The 21,706-nt window shown below is 44.5% G+C and overlaps 1 protein-coding gene across 1 annotated transcript in view; it reads left to right on the top strand.

Annotated features, from left to right (window-relative positions):
* The window catches only part of LanB2 (laminin subunit gamma-1), a 1,346,184-nt gene that overhangs the window by 619,580 nt on the left and 704,898 nt on the right, over positions 1-21,706 (top strand). The window contains exon 3 of the mRNA XM_067147161.2: positions 12,036-12,153. Coding sequence (XP_067003262.1) covers positions 12,036-12,153 — 118 coding nt within the window. The remainder of the gene's footprint in view (positions 1-12,035; positions 12,154-21,706) is intronic.

Raw genomic sequence — 21,706 nt, forward strand, 5'->3', positions numbered from 1 at the left:
ATACTCTCTTGTCCCCAGATGTATCTCCAATAGAACATGTGTGGGACCAGCTCGGATGTCAACTCCGTCCCAGTGCCATTATCCACGACATGAAGCACCAGTTACAACAGTTGTGGGCCAGTCTCAGGAGATGATACAACGGCCTTGTGGCACGCTTCCCAACCGAACCAGTGCATTCATCCAGCCCAGAGGAGGTGTATCGTCATACCGATAAGTGGGCTCCTAATGCCAAGTTCTTTGCAAATTTGATTCGATTTTGTAATCACTGAAATAACATCCCATACCCTCTCAACGCGTGAAGTTCCATTTAGTTTCCTCCTCGCTTTCTGTGTGCTTCAATTTTTTGTCAGGCACTGTGTGTATGACGTAGAATCATTACAAACGTATGGAAATGGGAGACCTCGGGCCGTGGACTGTGAGGTTCAAACCCATCTTCCCCAGAATGTTATACTTACCTTACAGTCCAGTCAAGTTAAACATGAAAAGGTCCGGTCGTTCTGAATTTTGTATATGTTGATAGGACCTAAACCAAAATTTAAAAACCAGATTTTCAATTTCCAAACTGCTGTGCGAGCGGCGGTTTACCCAAAAAAAAACATGAAATTTTCGGACGTTTTTCAGGTTTTGCTCAATATATCAGTGAAGGGTTTGACCGATTTCGTCAGTCTACACACTTTCAAAGTAGATTAAATTTGCTACAATTTGAGACCAGAAGGAACTCTATACAGCCATTGGTCCCCGAGATACAGTTCTTCGAAAATTGGCAACTTTCTGCAAAAAGTTATTTTTTTTCGAAATGGTCACTTATTTTGTGAAATATCTTCTAAACTACGCATCCCACGTCGCCTGTTATATGAAATGAAGTTGTAGTAAATTTAATTAGCTTTCCTTTGAGACCAGAATGGTACCTGTAGACGCAGCGATTCTCTCAAAAACGGCAGATAACCAAAAACAGTCATACGTGGATTTTGGGGGGAATGCAAATAAACTTTTCTCACGCCTTTTTATGTTTTTTTATTAGAACCTCATTTTTACACTGTCCACAAGATGCTCCCTTTTGTCCACTCAGCTGGACATTTTTGTACGCTAAGAGCGCGCATCTCTACCTTCAGGATATGATGGCTCTACAAGATCGGATGGATAAAAGTGAATACTACATGTTCACAAAAGGGTCATTCACCATTCGCCGGTCTGACAAATTTTGGTCTGGTTTGTGGTCAGACGGAAGGTGATGCGATCCATGAAGACCTGCGGTGGGTTGACCCAAGGAAGGGGAATCTCCGACAGTGTGCTGGCAAGGTGGACAACAGGAATGGTGTTTTGGGTGAACATATGTGAAGAACTTGAAAGTTTTTGCAGCATATCATATCCTACTGGAGAGCATCATGTTAACATGAGACCTTCTAGAATTGTCCGAGATAACAGTGATGTGGAAAAACTCAAAAACAGGTTTGCTCTCCATCCCCCATTTCCCAAAACTGACAGTTTGCTTTCTATCAGTAGTGGTTTACTGACATGTCTTTAGGAATTAAAGGATGACTTCAAGTAAGAGTTGGCCCCGTTCTCGATGCTATGTTCAATGAACAGGGGATGCGCAAGGGCACAAAATCCACTCTGTACTCTGCCTTCACTCTTCTTTCCAGACACACGCCGATAGATGACAGCACTCACGTGGTTTTGGATGGTGGCTACCTCTTGCACAAGGTCGTGTGGCAGTGGAAGAGCAGAGTTCGATCACTTTTGGCGCGTTATACCATCTACGTCCGAAACCACTTTGGGAAGAACGCCTCCATCGTTTCTGGCGGCTACCCCGAATATGCTATCATAAACAACACCAAAACAGCGGAACGACTCCGGCGCTACGCAGCTCATTCCAGCTACGAATTGACGTTCGATGAATCCACAGCAATTCAAATTGCTCAAGAACGTGTATTGGGCAATGAGAACAAAAAGAGACGCTTAATAACTCTTCTTTGCGACGCCTTTCAGAAGGAGGGAATAGAAGTGGTTGTTGCCGAAGAAGATGCGGATCGGGGGATCGTCATGACGGCGCTTTCAAAAAGATTCGATTTGTTCTGAGCGATTTCCGACAAAAGAGTAGCGTTACAAAAAGTTGCAAAGTTTGGGATGGGAAGACTTGGGATAAAGGAGACGAGCTGCTCGATTAAGCGGTATGTTCCGAGCTGTCATTGGAGGGATGGCGTGGGAGGGTATCAGTAGACGAATAAGTGTGAGTGGTGATTTTAAAAGTAGGAAAAATCACAATATGAAGATAAAGTTGGAATTCAAGAGGACAAATTGGGGCAAATATTCGTTTATACGAAGGGTAGTTAGGGATTGGAATAACTTACCTGGGGTGATGTTCAATAAATTTTCAATTTCTTTGCAATCATTTAAGAAAAGGCTAGGAAAACAACAGATAGGGTATCTGCCACCTGGGCGACTGCGCTAAATGCAGATCAGTAGTGATTGAGATTGATTGAATAATAACCGATCGGGTCGTCATAGTTGAAGAATACGTCGACCTGCTCGTTCTTCTCAATGGTTTAGGCGCTGAAGAGAAACGTCTACCTTCAGAAGAGGACGAAGGGCGAAGCTGGTTGCTGTCACTACTCTACGACCTCCTACAACCACCAGGACTCCCAGCGATCACCAGGGTCGGTACAATGCACCCACGCGTTTACCGGGTGCGATACCATCTCAGCACCATTTGGCCAAGGAAAGACCAAAATCACCACACTCCTGAGCAAGAGCGAACCACTTGCTGAGCAAGTGGAGGTCTACCTTCGTCCAGACTCCATCCCACAAGCCGTGAGAGAAGCAGGCATCAAGCGATTTGTGGCTCTATATGGGGGTGACATCGCAAGGGATACTTTGGATTTCCTGAGGTATAAGACGTTTGTCACTTCAACGAGCATAAACCTCGCCCGTTTGCCACCGACGGAAGCTGCCGCAGGCCACCATGCAGCAAGGTGCTAACTCCAAGTGCAGAAGTGGCGGGGAATCAACTTGAATCCCACTGATTGGGGGTGGAAGCTGTCTTCCCAGGGACTCTTCCCCATCCTCACCACCATGGATCCCGCACCTCCTGCCTTCTGCGAAAAATTTCATATAAATGCCAGAAAGAGTGCTCTGAGAGCAGCTCGTGCAGAAAGGCTGGGCTCCAATGCTCAGTCCTCTGTCAGTCATGCGGTGGCAAATTGTGCATTAGCGTCCCGGATGTGGAGCTCAAATGCTCAGATGATGAAGATGACCCGACTACAGACTGGGCGCCTCTCCCAGCGGCCATCACAGCCATCGAGACACCAACTTCTTGCGAGCCCAAGCCCGGGCCATCTAAGATAAAAAGAAAGGCATGATTTGGCAACCGAAACACAATTCCCACATGATTTTTGTTAGTTTTCTTTGTTGTGTAAATGTAATTTGTCCTTATAGTAGGTACCATGATATGTGTACAAGCATTTTAGTATGTAGGTATATAAAACAATGTTTGAAAATGACGTAATGACGTAATTCCCTTTCTTCTTTCATCAAACAATTTTTTAACAGTAAAAATTGAACTGTTTTGATAAATAAAATCATAACAAGACCTGAGAACAGTTTATTTGCATTCCCCCCCCCCCAACTCACTTATGACTATTTTTTGTTATCTGCCATTCTTGAGAGAACCGTTGGGCCTATAGCTACCAGCCTGGTCTCAAACGAAAGATAATTAAATTTACTACAACATTTCATATAATTTTTGACGTGGGATGCGTGTTTTAAAAGATATTTCACAAAATAAGTGACCATTTCGAAAAATTTCACTTTGTGGAAAAATTGCCTCGTTTCGAAGAACTGTTTGGGAACCAATGGCTGTATAGAGCTCCCCCTGGTCTCAAATTGTAGAAAATTTAGTCTACTTTAAAAGTATATAGAGTCACGATACCGGTCGGTCAAACCCTTCCTTCACTGAGATATTGAGCAAAAATTGAAAAAAGTCCGAAAATTTCATGGTTTTCTGGGTGCACCGCCGCTCGCACAGCACTTTGGAAATTGCGAATCTTTTTTAAAATGTTGGTTTAGGTCCTAACAGCATATAAAAAATTCATAACAACCGGACCTTTTGCAAGCACGGATGTACATCTTGACTGGACTATTATAGCTTTGGAAATGAGGGTCCTCCACTGAGAAGGCTTCCTTCTATTGTGTAACCCGAGACGAATTCACCTCTGAAGCGTAAGAATTTCCACTGTAAGCTGTTGTTTTTGTAGTTGTAGTCATTACGTTTTCAGAGGAAGTACATCTGGCCAGCACAACCCAGAGAAAGGAAAGGGAGAAGTCCGATTATTCGAAGAATGAAGGGAAAGGGAATGGTCTAGAGAGGTCGGATAGCAAGGAGCTCCCAGAGAGAGCAGTTAATAAAATACACGGGCAGTCAACACAGTATATTCAAACTATCCGTACACACTTTCAAAAAAGCAGAAAAACAATACAAAGCAATCACGTTTCCAAGAGGTTTAGTTCTTATTTCTAAAAGTAAAATATCCCTCCTCTCTCAGTCATCTTCATCCTCATCTTGCTTCTTCCTCTTCTTCGTCATCGTCCCTGCTAACAAATTGACGTCCTGTTTTAGACATGGGCTGTTCATCAGCAGACCTTACGCATTTCAAAAATGCTTACTTTTTAATAGGGTGCATTAGGACATCATAATAACGCCAAATGGCAAAGGATTCTTTTGCTACTGTTTTCTCTAGATCATTAATAAATAGAATAAATAATAATGGGCCTAATACTGTGCCTTGTGGACACCCATTATTACACATCGGTGCACTCAGAGATTGAAAAATTCGACTACTATTACTAGTAATATTTAAAAAAATATAATCTCGTAACTATCTCTTTGACGCATTAAATACATTATTATTATTATTATTATTATTATTATTATTATTATTATTATTATTATTATTATTATTATTATTATTATTGGACCAAAGGCCAGCACGGAGCCGGACATCCTCCTCTCTTATGGGCCCTAGTCTTCCTTACATTAAGTTCTAGTTTCCTGAGTGGGTCCTTTTCGATCCATCAAGAGGCACTCGGAAAGTCTTGCTACTGAGTTGAGCTTCTTTGGCTGCTTTCAAGTGGCGCTTGGCCTCCTCTTACACTTAGCCACATTAACTTATAAATTAGTGGAGTTATATTATGCTAACACCCTCAGTGTCCGGCTCAATGGCTAAATGGTTAGCGTGCTGGCCTTGGTCACAGGAGTCCTGGGTCCGATTCCCGGCAGGATCAGGAATTTTAACCATAATTGTTTTATTCCGCTGGCCCAGGAGCTGGGTGTATGTGTCGTCTTCATCATCATTTCATTCTGATCACGACGTGCAGGTCGCCAACGGGAGTCAAATCAAAAGACCTGCACCTGGCGAGCCGAAGTCCTCGGACACATCCCGGCAATAAAACCCATACGCCATTTCATTTCATTTACACCCTCAGTAACACATTGAAGAATTTTGTAATGAAGTACAAGAAATTGCGTTTTGTTTAATTATTGAGTTTGGGTTTGTATAACGCACAACGATGGTAAAACACGACGGTCTTAGTTCCTGTAAGTGTCAACCACACCCTGCACCCTCCTGAGTTCTTGTTTGGTGTGGAGAGGTTGCCAAACCACTTTTTTCAGTGTTTATCCTTCGTTCGTGTCGAGTACCGTAGCCGCTAATAAACACCGGGCTGCCGCTGTGAGGCGAGGACGTCATGTTTGTCCCCAAGTATACATCTTGCTGCGTATTGAATATTCTTGGTTAATATTCTCAATTCTATCTTTGCTCTTGTTAATATATTTCAAGGGCATACACCTGCTTTACATTAAATATATTTGCTTCCGCATATAATTTACTACTTGTGTATAATCTTTCTTTCTGGTACACTATCTGTAATACAGTAAAACTTGCTCAAAGTGGAATCTCAAGGAAGTGCTTTCTTTTCCGAATTGGAAAAGTTTCCGCATTACACAAAACTTCGTGTTTTTGCTCATGACCACTGTTACACAAAGCATGATACAATATCTGAGAGCTTACCTGTATCTGCACTTCACATATCAAACAAAGAAACTTGTTTCCTCTTCTCTCAGTCCTGAGCTGAGTCAATTAGTTCATGAAGCGCGCCAAATGCACTGTAGGGTCTGTTCGTAGATTCCAATCTTGATTTGATCTTCGTCTTCTTGCTCGCCGCCTTCTTCCCTCTGCTCCTCATCCTCGGCCTTTCTCACTCCCTGAAGGGCTGTAGCTGATTCGAAATTGTGATGTGCCGTAAGCTGTTGAACACCTCGAATAAAGTTCCTTGATTCGCAGAGAACATTTCTCTCTTGGCACTGATCGGATATTGCGCTTCATTCGTTCCGTCATCCGTATCACTGTACCTGTTTATCTTAGAAGACGGATTACTCGCCTTTCCCTCACAGAAATTCAGGCCTGCATTAAGGCCTGTTTTACGGCTAGATGCCCTTCCTGACACCAAGTCAATGTTGTGGTGACAACCAACTTCTATGAATACTGATCAGAGTATAAAGTAGGGGGATGAAGCATTCAGCAAAAGAAAGGAAGGGGAGGAGACTTCCTATATCTCCACCGAGGTCGGAAAAGAATAAGGAGGTCAGATAGCAAGAATGAGCCTTGTATATATAAAACACGTATTTCTCTGCTGGTTATCTTTTCTATATAAATGTTGTATATCTAGACTTGCAGAAACACGTAGTCCCCGAGCTCGATCCTCAACAGATGAGCCGGACAACAATTCCATCAGATGAGGGCAACCGAACTACACACGCGCTTTACAAACAACGCTTCTTCCCCAATACCATCGACGTCTGTGTACAGACCTTGTTCAGTTTCAAAATGAGATCAGGCGAATGTGGAGGCTCAACCCCACTGCTCTACGAGTTGCCATGCAGGAATACGTGAACAAAGCGATGGCGCTGCAGCAGCCTCACCTTGTGTGGTCCTGCAGCAGCCTCAACTTGTGTGGTCCTGGTGAGGCCCTCGTGATCTGTTAGTACACACAGTCCAGCAGTAATCAGCAGCCTCACCTTGTGTGGTCCTGGTGAGGCCCTCGTGACCGGTTAGTGCACACAGTCCAGCAGTAATCAGCAGGTGAGGCCCTCGTGACCTGTTAGTACACACAGTCATGCAGTAATCAGCAGCCTCACCTTGTGTGGTCCTGGTGAGGCCCTCGTGATCTGTTAGTACACACAGTCCTGCAGTAATCAGCACGTGAGGCCCTCGTGATCTGTTAGTACACACAGTCCTGCAGTAATCAGCAGGTGAGGCCCTCGTGATCTGTTAGTACACACAGTCCTGCAGAAATCAGCAGGTGAGGCCCTCGTGATCTGTTAGTACACACAGTCCTGCAGTAATCAGCAGGTGAGGCCCTCGTGATCTGTTAGTACACACAGTCCTGCAGTAATCAGCAGCCTCACCTTGTGTGGTCCTGGTGAGGCCCTCGTGATCTGTTAGTACACACAGTCCTGCAGTAATCAGCACGTGAGGCCCTCGTGATCTGTTAGTACACACAGTCCTGCAGTAATCAGCAGGTGAGGCCCTCGTGATCTGTTAGTACACACAGTCCTGCAGAAATCAGCAGGTGAGGCCCTCGTGATCTGTTAGTACACACAGTCCTGCAGTAATCAGCAGGTGAGGCCCTCGTGATCTGTTAGTACACACAGTCCTGCAGTAATCAGCAGGTGAGGCCCTTCATGATCTGTTAGTACACACAGTCCTGCAGTAATCAGCAGCCACACCTTGTGTGGTCCTGGTGAGGCCCTCGTGATCTGTTAGTACACACAGTCCTGCAGTAATCAGCAGCCACACCTTGTGTGGTCCTGGTGAGGCCCTCGTGATCTGTTAGTACACACAGTCCTGCAGTAATCAGCAGGTGAGGCCCTCGTGATCTGTTAGTACACACAGTCCTGCAGTAATCAGCAGGTGAGGCCCTCGTGATCTGTTAGTACACACAGTCCTGCAGTAATCAGCAGGTGAGGCCCTCGTGATCTGTTAGTACACACAGTCCTGCAGTAATCAGCAGCCTCACCTTGTGTGGTCCTGGTGAGGCCCTCGTGATCTGTTAGTACACACAGTCCTGCAGTAATCAGCAGGTGAGGCCCTCGTGATCTGTTAGTACACACAGTCCTGCAGTAATCAGCAGGTGAGGCCCTCGTGATCTGTTAGTACACACAGTCCTGCAGAAATCAGCAGGTGAGGCCCTCGTGATCTGTTAGTACACACAGTCCTGCAGAAATCAGCAGGTGAGGCCCTCGTGATCTGTTAGTACACACAGTCCTGCAGTAATCAGCACGTGAGGCCCTCGTGATCTGTTAGTACACACAGTCCTGCAGTAATCAGCAGCCTCACCTTGTGTGGTCCTGGTGAGGCCCTCGTGATCTGTTAGTACACACAGTCCTGCAGAAATCAGCAGGTGAGGCCCTTCATGATCTGTTAGTACACACAGTCCTGCAGTAATCAGCAGCCTCACCTTGTGTGGTCCTGGTGAGGCCCTCGTGATCTGTTAGTACACACAGTCCTGCAGAAATCAGAAGGTGAGGCCCTCGTGATCTGTTAGTACACACAGTCCAGCTCCTTCACTGAATTGCCACCGTTTAAACGTTTCGCTCGGAGGGTCCCGGGTTTGATTTCCGGCCGCGTCGGAGATTTTAATCGCGTCTTGTTCATTCCTTCGACTCGGGGACTGGGTATTTGTGTTTGTCTAACACATCACACTGCCGACCAAAACAGAAGAATGCAGTAGCTGGGTTGGTGCCAGAAAGAGCCCCCAGCAGTAAAAACAGGACCCGCACTCGCGACTCCCACCAAGCTGTAGGAAGATGAGGTGCGGCAATTCACTCTCATGTTTGCAACAACCGTTCTACTAACAGGAAGTCAGTGACTTACCCGAAGTAAGGGAGGAATACAAGACCGTTGATGAAGAGATACGAGATGGTCTGCAGGTAACTGCACAACGACGAGTTCGTCTGGTGGAGTTTAAGGCGGTACGAGGACAGAACCTGTGAAAACAAGTACAACATCTGAAACATCACCATCGTGACCATGTGTTGCTTGTCACTGTGACTCGATAACCATCCCCTATTACCTCTAGTGAGATGGTAGTGGTGAAGGGAGGTACAACTTGATAACCATCCCCTATTACCTCTAGTGAGATGGTAGTGGTGAAGGGAAGTACAACTTGATAACCATCCCCTATTACCTCTAGTGAGATGGTAGTGGTGAAGGGAAGTACAACTTGATAACCATCCCCTATTACCTCTAGTGAGATGGTAGTGGAGAAGGGAGGTACAACTTGATAACCATCCCCTATTACCTCTAGTAAGATGGTAGTGGTGAAGGGAAGTACAACTTGATAACCATCCCCTATTACCTCTAGTGAGATGGTAGTGGTGAAGGGAGGTACAACTTGATAACCATCCCCTATTATCTCTAGTGAGATGGTAGTGGTGAAGGGAGGTACAACTTGATAACCATCCCCTATTATCTCTAGTGAGATGGTAGTGGTGAAGGGAGGTACAACTTGATAACCATCCCCTATTATCTCTAGTGAGATGGTAGTGGTGAAGGGAGGTACAACTTGATAACCATCCCCTATTACCTCTAGTAAGATGGTAGTGGAGAAGGGAGGTACAACTTGATAACCATCCCCTATTATCTCTAGTGAGATGGTAGTGGTGAAGGGAAGTACAACTTGATAACCATCCCCTATTACCTCTAGTGAGATGGTAGTGAAGAAAGGAGGTACAACTTGATAACCATCCCCTATTACCTCTAGTAAGATGGTAGTGGAGAAGGGAGGTACAACTTGATAACCATCCCCTATTATCTCTAGTGAGATGGTAGTGGTGAAGGGAAGTACAACTTGATAACCATCCCCTATTACCTCTAGTGAGATGGTAGTGGAGAAGGGAGGTACAACTTGATAACCATCCCCTATTATCTCTAGTGAGATGGTAGTGGTGAAGGGAAGTACAACTTGATAACCATCCCCTATTACCTCTAGTGAGATGGTACTGAAGAAAGGAGGTACAACTTGATAACCATCCCCTATTACCTCTAGTGAGATGGTAGTGGTGAAGGGAGGTACAACTTGATAACCATCCCCTATTACCTCTAGTGAGATGGTAGTGAAGAAGGGAGGTACAACTTGATAACCATCCCCTATTACCTCTAGTGAAATGGTAGTGCTGAAGGGAGGTACAACTTGATAACCATCCCCTATTACCTCTAGTGAGATGGTAGTGGAGAAGGGAGGTACAACTTGATAACCATCCCCTATTACCTCTAGTGAGATGGTAGTGAAGAAAGGAGGTACAACTTGATAACCATCCCCTATTACCTCTAGTGAGATGGTAGTGGAGAAGGGAGGTACAACGTGATAACCATCCCCTATTACCTTTTGTGAGATGGTAATGGAGAAGGGAAGTACAACTTGATAACCATCCCCTATTACCTCTAGTGAGATGGTAGTGAAGAAAGGAGGTACAACTTGATAACCATCCCCTATTACCTTTAGTGAGATGGTAGTGGTGAAGGGAAGTACAACTTGATAACCATCCCCTATTACCTCTAGTGAGATGGTAGTGGAGAAGGGAGGTACAACTTGATAACCATCTCCTATTACCTCTAGTAAGATGGTAGTGGAGAAGGGAGGTACAACTTGATAACCATCTCCTATTACCTCTAGTAAGATGGTAGTGGAGAAGGGAGGTACAGCTTGATAACCATCCCCTATTACCTTTAGTGAGATGGTAGTGGTGAAGGGAAGTACAACTTGATAACCATCCCCTATTACCTTTAGTGAGATGGTAGTGGAGAAGGGAGGTACAACTTGATAACCATCTCCTATTACCTCTAGTAAGATGGTAGTGGAGAAGGGAGGTACAACTTGATAACCATCTCCTATTACCTGTAGTAAGATGGTAGTGGAGAAGGGAGGTACAACTTGATAACCATCCCCTATTACCTCTAGTGAAATGGTAGTGGTGAAGGGAGGTACAACTTGATAACCATCTCCTATTACCTCTAGTGAAATGGTAGTGAAGAAGGGAGGTACAACTTGATAACCATCCCCTATTACTTCTACTGTGGTGGTAGTAGTGATGTTGTTTTATGGGGAAGTACCGCTTAATAACTTCTAGTGAGACGAGATCAAGGGAGAGGTAACACAGAGTAGGTACCGTGGGGGTTGAAAGTGGAGAACTTCTGAGGAAGAGCCACCGCTCTATACGAATACTTAAATGAAAATTCCTTGACAATAGCGTTTGCACAAACTTGATTCGTTACTTGGATAAAATGACTCGGAGAGTGCTGAAGGATGACAGATTATACAAGGTGTTTGGTCCACGTCCCCTGTCGTCCTCCACATCTGAAGATCGCGGATTCAAATCCGGCAGAGGTAGTCAGATGGAAGAACGTCAATGGCATACGATGTCGGCAAATAACAGATCTCCGGTGACACACTTCGTGTTCACCTGATTCAGGGACATATCGCCTAACAGGGATTCTGATTTCTTTGCCATTTTGTAAAATTGCAACTTGGATATTTACTGGCAGGCAGCCCTTTACGTTACCAAACTTGAGTGTGAGCTGAACGTACAGTGCTGGCGACCAGCGACAGGAGGTAGACCAGCGCCCTCTTGCGGGGACTGTGGACTATGTACTCGCCCCATCCTGTGAGGTCGTAGTGCGGCCAGAAGATCGGCAGGGGAACTTCGGGGGACTTCATCGTGTACTGAGAAGGTGGCACACGTTTCCATAACTACGGACTCTTCATTGTTGGATTCAAGTGGGTATTGTAGAGCGTACACTTGTTTCATGTATCATAAGAGTCCTAGCTTAGGTCTGACTTCCATACCCTCAGGGTAAATATACCCGCTGATCATTCATCTCTAAAACTGTTTGAAGCATATCATCTGTATTTCTGATATCACTGTGCACTTGTAACTGTTTGATTACAGTGTATCTTATGGATGGTGTTTTGTTTCGTAGGAAAGGCGTTCGACATCACGTACGTCAGGCTGTGGTTTCACTCTCCAAGACCTGAGAGTTTTGCCATCTACAAACGGACCTCAGAAGATGGACCCTGGATTCCCTACCAGTTCTACAGGTGAGAGCACAACTACAGTGATGAAATTATAGTCGCTCAAAAGTATTTTTCTCATGTTATATTTTGTTACACTTTAACCCTAGGACTCCTAAGACGAAGAGTGGAGTGGTGGGGGTTCGTTGAACTCGAAGCTTTAGACCGTGCGATTCAGCCACCCCTTCCAATGTCGTTTTATGCAACCCAACTAACGTGTGACATGGTTATAAGATGACTCTTCCCCCTGCAGGCGTACTGTACTGTACTGATGCCCAGTGAGTACATTTTGCACACGATTCTGAACCCTACCGACAGGTTATACCCTCCGCTCCTTTGACCATATAAGTATCTTAATGTGTCGTGCCTCGTAACAGGGTGTAACGAAGAAGGGAATCAATGAATAAAACTAGGCAACAGTGCAGTAATTAATGTCTTAAACACCGAATAGGATGGCGTAGGCCTATATACTCTCCTCCCGTCGTACCACCAGCACGTTCCCAGCAGTGGTTAGGCGTTAGCCAAGCAATCGACGGAATGTGCCATCGGTGGTTAGAATCCTGCATCGTTCAAATATTTTTGCATCCGTATGATCTTTGAATACGTAAACACAGGCTCGTGTTTGCCCCATTTAACGAGTAGAACGACGCTGTTATTCATCTCTTGCCCTGCGTATACTCCGCTGGTTGGGGCCTGTCATTCGGCACGCTTTCCACACAAGAATACGTTGACATGCTCCTCATTTATGGGGAAGCAAGACAAAACGCGTACGAGGTACTACATCTGTACCAGGAACGGTATACCGACAGGCGATACCCGGCTGCGACGACATTCCGCCGTATTGAAAGACATCTAAGGACAACAAGCATGTTTTCCAAGCGACGATAGGCCCGTTATCTAGTGAAACAGAAGAGGCCCATCTGGAGGCAACTCGTAATAATCCACACATCAGTACAAGGGCAATTGGACGACAGGCAAACCCCAGCCAGCCGTCCGTCTGGCGAATACTGCATGAACATACATTTCACCCATACCATCCGGGTGGGACAGGGGGCCAATCAAGCCTGATTGGACCTTATTTCTTTGAGGGCCATTGCACGGGTCCACACTATCTGCACTTTCTGGGTCAGGAACTCCCACTGCTGCTGGAGGATGTACCCTTGCACGATCGGTTTGACGATGTGGTTGCAACAGGCTGGGGCTCCACCACGTTCGACTGCCGGGGGTATGGATACAACGAGGAGGCCCTGCTTTTTGGCCCGCCAGATCAGACTTCTTCTTGTGGAGGCATTTGGGGAATGTCGTTTACACTCAAGCGCCGGAAAACTCCGACCAGCTCCGGCAACTCATCACGCACGCCTGGCGAGCAATTACACATGGAATGCTTCAGCGCGCAAGACGATCTATTGGACACCGGGCTCGAATGTGCATAAACCAAAACGGTCATCACATCGAGCATTTGCTGCGAAAAAACATTGTCAGGGCAGTTGTGTTCCTATTATTTCCGGGCCGTATGCCTCCGGCCTGGTAATTAATCGGCCCTTCTTGAGGCCACATACACATTCATTCACACACAATTTGCATGAAAGCGGGTATTGAACTTACATTGCGTGCGGTAAGTATTAAGCAAATATTTAAAAAGTGTGGAATCTTCGCGTCGGACTGGAACTCCACCCCCACCCACCTCACACGTAAGCCCTCTCCGCCGCGTCTTTACCAACTACTACAGTTCCCTACGGCATACTGTGCAGATAATAGCATGTATTACGTGCACTGCAGTCACAATATCAATTTAGTGTTTCGCCGTCGTGTCAGGTTCATATGATCTAGAAGGCACACACATATCTTCCAGGCGTTTAATACGAGTATAAATTACGGCGTCCTATCATGGTGAGGCGGTAAATACCAAAATATCCGGTTGTGTTGTCCGAGTACACCGGCAGGGCAGATGTTTTCCGGACAGAATGAATATTGCGGGTTGCATAAAACTATGTTGGAAAGGGCGGCTGAATCACACGGTATATCACTGATATTATCCTCAAAAATGTTCACAGATCCTCCTCCTTTCGAATAATTGTCCCTTGACTAGTTTATAAGGCCACAGTATTATGTTTTTAGTTGTCATATAGTGCACTTGATAAAATAAATGACAAATGTTAGTATGAGTTTAATGAACCCCTCTCCCATATCGGGAGTCCATGTCAGAATATTTATAGCGTTGCTTGTTATGGTTCTCACATTTGCAACAATCAACGAAAATATGCATATTCTAGTGAACGTGATTTGATCAACAATGGCAATTTCCAACAATGGTATTGTTTTCTAAGCATCTACATCGTTTGTTTTTTCAATCTTACAAAGCATAACAGGTTAAAGCTATTCCTTTTGCAAGTTGCACTGGAAAAGGTGACGCCTCAAGTGGAAGACAGAAGTGCAAATCCAAAAGGGCTTTCCGAGCAGATTGTTCGGTCACTGGAATCTATCGTAGACAGGAAAATCAAGCTGGAACGACCCCATCGAAACCAGCCTCCTACAGAGAAAGGCCGGTGTTGCGTTTGCGTGAGAGATGCTAAAACCAGAAAAGAAAAGTTTGAGCAAACCAAAGCAATATTTTCTAAAGTGTAATAGTCGTAATAGACATGTTTGTAACGCACACTCAGAAAAGCTTGTAAAATGTATCAGTTGCCTCGGAACAGATGATTTAGAGTAATGTCAAAATATGCAAAATATGACTGTATTACTCCGTGACTGGTGATCAAAAACTCTGTTTTAAATGGATAACATCTAAATAAAATTTTATTTCCTTCAGGGTAGCGGGAAAGCATTTTTTTCAAAATTATTTTTCCAAATGTTGTCTCATAAAATGATTTGGACTCTACTGAATGAAATGCTGTATAATTTACCGTAATAAGCTACCCGTAAATTCTTTCTTAGTTAATCTACTTACTCTCCAGGGTTGGTTTTCCCTCGGACTCAGCGAGGGATCCCACCTCTGCCGCCTCAAGGGCATGTCCTGAAGCGTGAGCCATTGGGTCGGGGGATACAACTGTGGAGGATGACCAGTACCTCGTCTAGGCAGCCTCACCTGCTATGCTGAACAGGGGCGTTGGTGGGGGATGGGAAGATTGGAAGTGATAGACAAGGAAGCGACCGTGGCCGTAAGTTAGGTATCATCCCGGCATTTTCCTGGAGGAGATGTGGGAAGCCACGGAAAACCACTTCCAGGATGGCTGAGGTGGGAATCGAAGCCACCTCTACTCATTTGACCTCCCGAAGCTAAGTGGACTCCGTCCAGCCCTCGTACCACTTTTCAAATTTCGTGGCAGAGCCGGGAATCGAACCCGGGCCGCCGGGGGTGGCAGCTAATCACAGTAATCACTATACCACAGAGGCGAACGGATGCTGCTTAAATTTGTCAAGTTCACTTTTATTTCGGGAGGGGGGGGGGGAGGATGAACCCCATAACCTCACCCTGGGCACTCCCTTGACTACTTACCAGAACCAAATTTAAAAAACAAGCCATAGCACCACACAAAGTTTGGAGTTTATTAGTTAATTTGTTGCAAGGTTATTAACAATAATGGTTACTTTTTTATATCTCGCATGGAAAATGCTCCTTGTGGTACAGTTTTGATTATTGTTGAGATATAATTTGGCAGACTAGTCGAAAACACTCATATGCTTAATAATAACTCTGGGTTTTGCGGTCAGGTATAAACTACTGTCGCGTGCACTGCGGCGCTGCTGGGGCACACAATTTTGTATTTACATTTTCGTATTATTCCTTATAGCACGTGTATAACGTTTAAGAAACTGCAAACAGCTAATTCAAGCCAAGTACAGGTGTCTCGACAATCCGCTCTCCATGCTGGCGCGAAAGTGCGCTGCTACCACAGCGAAATTCAAGTCGCATGCGCTTGAAGCCGCTGTGTGGGCTGTGGGCCACCCTCGATATTTCCAGCGTCTCACAGCGAAAGGCCAACTAGCTTGAGAAACGTATGTTAGTTGTAACAGAGGCGGCCGGCTCTGGCATGGGGCAGATGTATGTGTCGCCTCATCATCATTTCATTTTCATCACGACGCGCAGGTCGCCTATGGGTGTCAAATCAAAAGACCTGCATCTGGCGAGCCGACCTTGCCTTCGGACACTCCCGGCACCAGAAGCTATACGCCATTTCATTTATTTTTGTCGGAAACAGTACGTTATTTTGACTGTTGACTGTTTTGCTCAGCACTAACCCATGCTCAGTGATTTCCTGGAATGTTTGGCATTCCGTACAAATGTCAACACCATCAGCTCCGTGCAAGTACTGTATCGCAACTTCCTGGTGACATGACTATGTGACGCTGGAGGGTGAGAGGGGAATCGCTCGCTCGGCCTTGGCCTTTTTCACTGATGCACCCGCGATGTAACTATCAGTGGAGTTAGCTGTCGACAGCAACGAGACTAGTGGTGATATTTTGAAATAAAAGGTGGATCTAGAACTGACTCCGGCCGCCTCTTTTCTGCGCCACGCATCAGAGGCTACAAGAAAAATATCAGTATGTTAATAGTACAGCCACTTGCACATCGTCTTGCTAATAAAATAGAGCCATTTTATGAGATCAATTGTAATAAAGGTATATATTTTATTTTTGGATGTCGGCATGTATAAAGTTTTTGATACCACGTGTAGACATTTTTTTAAATATATTCTCGGGAAAATATTTAGCTTGCTCATCATGAACACAGACAAGCGCGAAGTACAAGAATGTTGTTGCTGTACACCCGTGGGTTTGCCTTAATGGTAGTACGGACTGTAAATTTTTGCAGTGTTGTTCTTGTGTTATAGGTGAAGTTTTGCGAGTTCTGTGACATTCTTTGTGAATATAACAGTATTTTTCATCATGTGGAATACTTTTGCATGTCTGTCGTCGTTCAATCAGTTTAGGTTAGGATTTTAAGTTAAAAAACCAAACGTCCCAGTACATTTCTGTGAAAACCATAACTGTACTGTTACGATCCGTTACCGGGTGACACTGTAAGTAAATAGTTTAATGCGGTGGGTTTTTCTTCAACTGGGGCAACAAACGTATTCACGGCACGCCAATCACTATTTGAGATATACGTTTTTCAAGTTTTCATTACTCATACCATAGACAAAAATCCAATTTGGTACTACTTTAGGAGAAAAAATATGAAGGTAATATTTCACATGTAGAACTACTTTTATTTCCTGTACATATTGAAACATTCTCTGAAAATTTCAGGTGAATCTGGTAAGAGCTTTGTGTACATGGCAAAGAGCTGCAGATATTTTAAGCTAGAAAAATACAATTTAATGATTTAACAAAACATATTTGCCTTAAAACTGCTCTGGACTGCAAATTACTCCTCGTATGCACAGCGTAGGCCAGCGGGAATATGAAATGGTAGTCCTTTGCTTCAGGCAAGCAACATCCTAGGGATATGAGCTACGAATTGTAGATAAATATAATATAATATAGTATGAGAATATATTCTTTATTTAGTCCTAAAAAATGTGATCCATTTCTTAATCCTCGTTATCCAGTCGATTAAACCGTTGCCTACGCTATATAGAAGGCCTGGACAAGCAGACACATTTCTGGGCGAACGAAATAGTTCAGGCAATGGCCGCTTGGATCGCGCTTATGTTCTGTTGTTCTCATCTTCTCTCTATATTTTTATATTGAAGATTCATAAAATAACGCGAAATAATACATTTTTATTATCATTATGACCGGTGTGAATCAGATATAAATATATAAAACAACTTAGAACACACTACACTTCATTGATTTCTTTCATTTTGCACTTGTTTATCACACAAGAATAAAGAATAGGGAAATAGGCTTAAATAGAAGTACTCGCCCGATTTTACCCTATTTCCATAATTTCAACACTTTTCTGCTCGGAGGCTTGCTCTTGAATTTGTTTAATAAATCACAGTCATTAATCACTTTCTTTGCAATGTTATCAAGAACAGGCCTGAAAAATGTTGTAAGTATAACGTATGTGATGTGTGCTTGATCACAGTCGCGGCACTGAAACGTCTCTTTAAACTTTGGAGCGGCTAGTAGCTTTACGTCGCACCGACACACATAGATTTTTGGCGACCATGGGATAGGAAAGGTCTAGGAATTGGAAGGAAGCGGCCGTGGCCTTAATTAAGGTACAGCCCCAGCATTTGCCTGGTGTGAAAATGGGAAACCATGGAAAACCATCTTCAGCGTTGCCGACAGTGGGATTCGTACCCACTATCTCCCGGATGCAAGCTCACAGCCGCGCGCCTCTAACCGCACGGCCAACTCGCCCGGTGAACTTTGGAGCGGTAAGGAATTTCAGCTTTCGGACAAGGTTACATTTTCCGAGATATCCTAACGCCCGCGTTGTAAATATTAATACATTTATAAGAAGAAGACGAATTTGCGTCGGCACTTTGTCGGGGAGCAGAATTCCTCTCACAGTACTTACACCGTAATCTGATTCGACAAAGAAAAGAAAAATGAAATGGCGTATGGCTTTTAGTGCCGGGAGTGTCCGAGGACAAGTTCGGCTCGCCAGATGCAGGTCTTTCGATCTAACGCCCGAAGACGACCTGCGCGTCGTGATGAGGATGAAATGATGATGAAGACGACACGTACATCCAGCCCCTGTGCCAGCGAAATTAACCAATTAAGGTTAACATTCTCGACTCTGCCGGGAATCGAACCCGGGACCCCTGTGACCAAAGGCCAGCACGCTAACCATTTAGCAATGGAGCCGGACATTCGACAAAGTTATCATTAGGAGCCCAAAGAGATACGTTTCTGCTGCCCTGTTGAGAAATAGCAAGCCTCCATTTCTCCCATAAACTCGGATCTTTAGGAAAAAAATAAAAATTTATATTTGTGTATATTTTTTCGCTCAGATGTGCAGTTAGGCACGCAACAATAAACCATCTTAACCTACAGAATGGAAAGAGAAACTTGAAAGTAAATGGTCCCAAGGACTCTGAACTTTGGAGCGTGGGTTGGCGACTACGGGGCCCTTAGCTGAGTCCTGCATTTCTTCCACTTACTTGTGCCAGGCTCCTCACTTTCAACTGTCCTATCCGACCTTTCTTGGTCAACTCTAGTTCTTTTCCGACCCCGACGCTATTAGGTTTCCCAGGGCGAGGGAGTCTTTCATTTTCACGCCCTTCGTGGCCCTTGTCTTCCTTTGGCCGATACTTTCATTTTTCGAAGTGTCGGGTCCCTTCCAGCTTTCCTCACTGATTAATGTTATAGAGAGGGTGGTTGCCTAGTTGTACTTCCTCTTAATTTCATAATCACCACCACCACCTTGACGGCAATGTGGAAGCACATAACTAAACAAATGTTAAATGCATCTCAGCAACCATCCGTATATTGCAAATCGTAAGACCAAATAAATTAAACAACGACAAAACTCTTCATATTTCATGTTAGACAAGGCCTTACCTTATAAAATGAAGTTTAATATGATATTTCTTCTCATAAAACATGTTGCAGTAACACACGTAATCATAGAATTCGCGCCAAACAACAGAACATAAACGCAAACCTAGCGGTGGAAAAGAGAAAAACTATTGCCTCGCTTTTATTGCAAGAAACTGGCTCTCTGTCCAGGCCTTCTAGTATCTAGTAGGCTTTGATTAAACACGGCCGACTGGATCCCTCGCTGCGCTCCTTATACCGGTCTTGACAGTCGCTTGTGAATCCCAGCATAAAGCTGTAGTTGGAAAGTTTCACCACAATGTCGCTGGAGCGCTGGCCTCCTACAGGAAGCTTTATACCGCAAATTGCCGCATTTTCAGTTTTATTTATATTGTTTTGCTGTCGTGTGTTCACAATGAGGTGCTTGTTGGCTTGATATTGAGATCTGATAGTTATGCGCTAGTGAGGGTGTGTGTGTGTGGGGGGGGGTAATTATATTTTTAAAATTGTGTTTACAAATCTTGGAATTTGTGACATTCTTGTGCACCTTTTCGAACTTCGAGCAGGAATTTTATGGAGACAAGAACAAAGTGATTTCTCGCTGTAACTTCGTCCTGAAAAAGGATTTTAATTTATGTTCTAATTCGTTTTTTAATGGTGTGCTGATTTGTTTTTCTTTAACTATGTTAGGAAATATTCGAATATATGTTGCTGTGTGCCTTTTTTGTATTCCGAACGTGGGGGGGGGGGGGAGAGCAGAGGGACACTATCATTTCACGAATTCTCTGTAGACCAGGGCAAAACTAAGGAGTGGCTAAAAGCATGTAGCACTCTCATCTTAGTTTTCCGTTTCTATGTCGGGTATTTACCTTCGATCTTTCTTTCTTTCTTTCTTACTCTGTTTACCCCTCCAGAGTTGGCTTTTCTCTCGGACTCAGTGAGGGATCCCACCTCTACCACCTCAAGCGTAGTGTCCTGGAGCGCAAGACTGCGGGTCGGAGAATACAACTGGGAAGGATGACCAGTACCTCGCCCAGACGGCCCCAATTTCTATGCTCAACAGGGGCCTTGTGTTGGGGATTGGAAGATTGGAAGGCATAGACAAGGAAGAGGGAAGGAAGCAGCCATGGCCTTAAATTAGCTACCATCCCGGCAATTGCTTGGAGGAGAAGTGGGAAACTATGGAAAACCACTTCGAGGATGTCTGAGGTGGGAATCGATACCACCCTCTGCACGGTTGACCTCCCAAGGCTGAGTGGACCCCGTTCCAGCCTTCGTACCACGTTTGAAATTTCGTGGCAGGGTCAGGAATCGAACCCGGCCTGGGAGTGGCCGCTAATCACGCTAATCACGTATTTTTACCCATGAATTTTCTTTCATAGAATAATCATTTAGGCGGTGTCGCATTTGCCATATGACAGCAACACAACACATTTTATCCATGATAATCTGAACTTTAACATTTAAACATTGACAAGTAAGAATCACTACTCCTATGACTGTAGGCCAACGTATGAAGTGTTGTTATCTGAGCAATGGGGCCGATGACTTAGATATTAGGCCCCTTTAGACAACAAGCATCATCATCATCGAGCAGAGAGCAGTTTACAATTTATTTACTCAAAATACTTTTCTCTCACTGAATTCTTATTTAAAATTCTTCTTCTTCTTTCGCTACCATATTTGTTTTACGTCGCACCGACACAGATAGGTCTTATGACGCCGGTGGAATAGGAAAGGACTAGCAGTGAGCAGGAACCGGCCGTGGCCTTAATTAAGGTGCAGCCTGATGCGAAAATGGGAAACCACGGAAAACCATCTCCAGAGCTGCTGACAGTGGGGTTCGAACCCACTATCTCCCAGATGCAAGCTCACAGCTCACAGTTGCACGCCGCGTGGCCACTTGTTCCACCCTACTGCATTTCAAGTAAAAATTATTGTCTGAATTTAGCACGGCAAACTTGCCCGGTATTTAATATTCTAGTGAAAGGTATGAAATGTAATCTGAAACTATATATATTGATTTTAAAATTTAAACATGTTTGAGTCAAAATATTTATGTTCTGCATACAACGAATATGGAAAAAGTAAGACTCTTATGTTTTGTCCAGCCCCCTTCCTGAGAGCAGCGCTTGAAGAATTT

Source organism: Anabrus simplex, chromosome 5 (assembly GCF_040414725.1).
Source record: "Anabrus simplex isolate iqAnaSimp1 chromosome 5, ASM4041472v1, whole genome shotgun sequence".
Classification (NCBI taxonomy): Eukaryota; Metazoa; Arthropoda; class Insecta; order Orthoptera; family Tettigoniidae; genus Anabrus; species Anabrus simplex.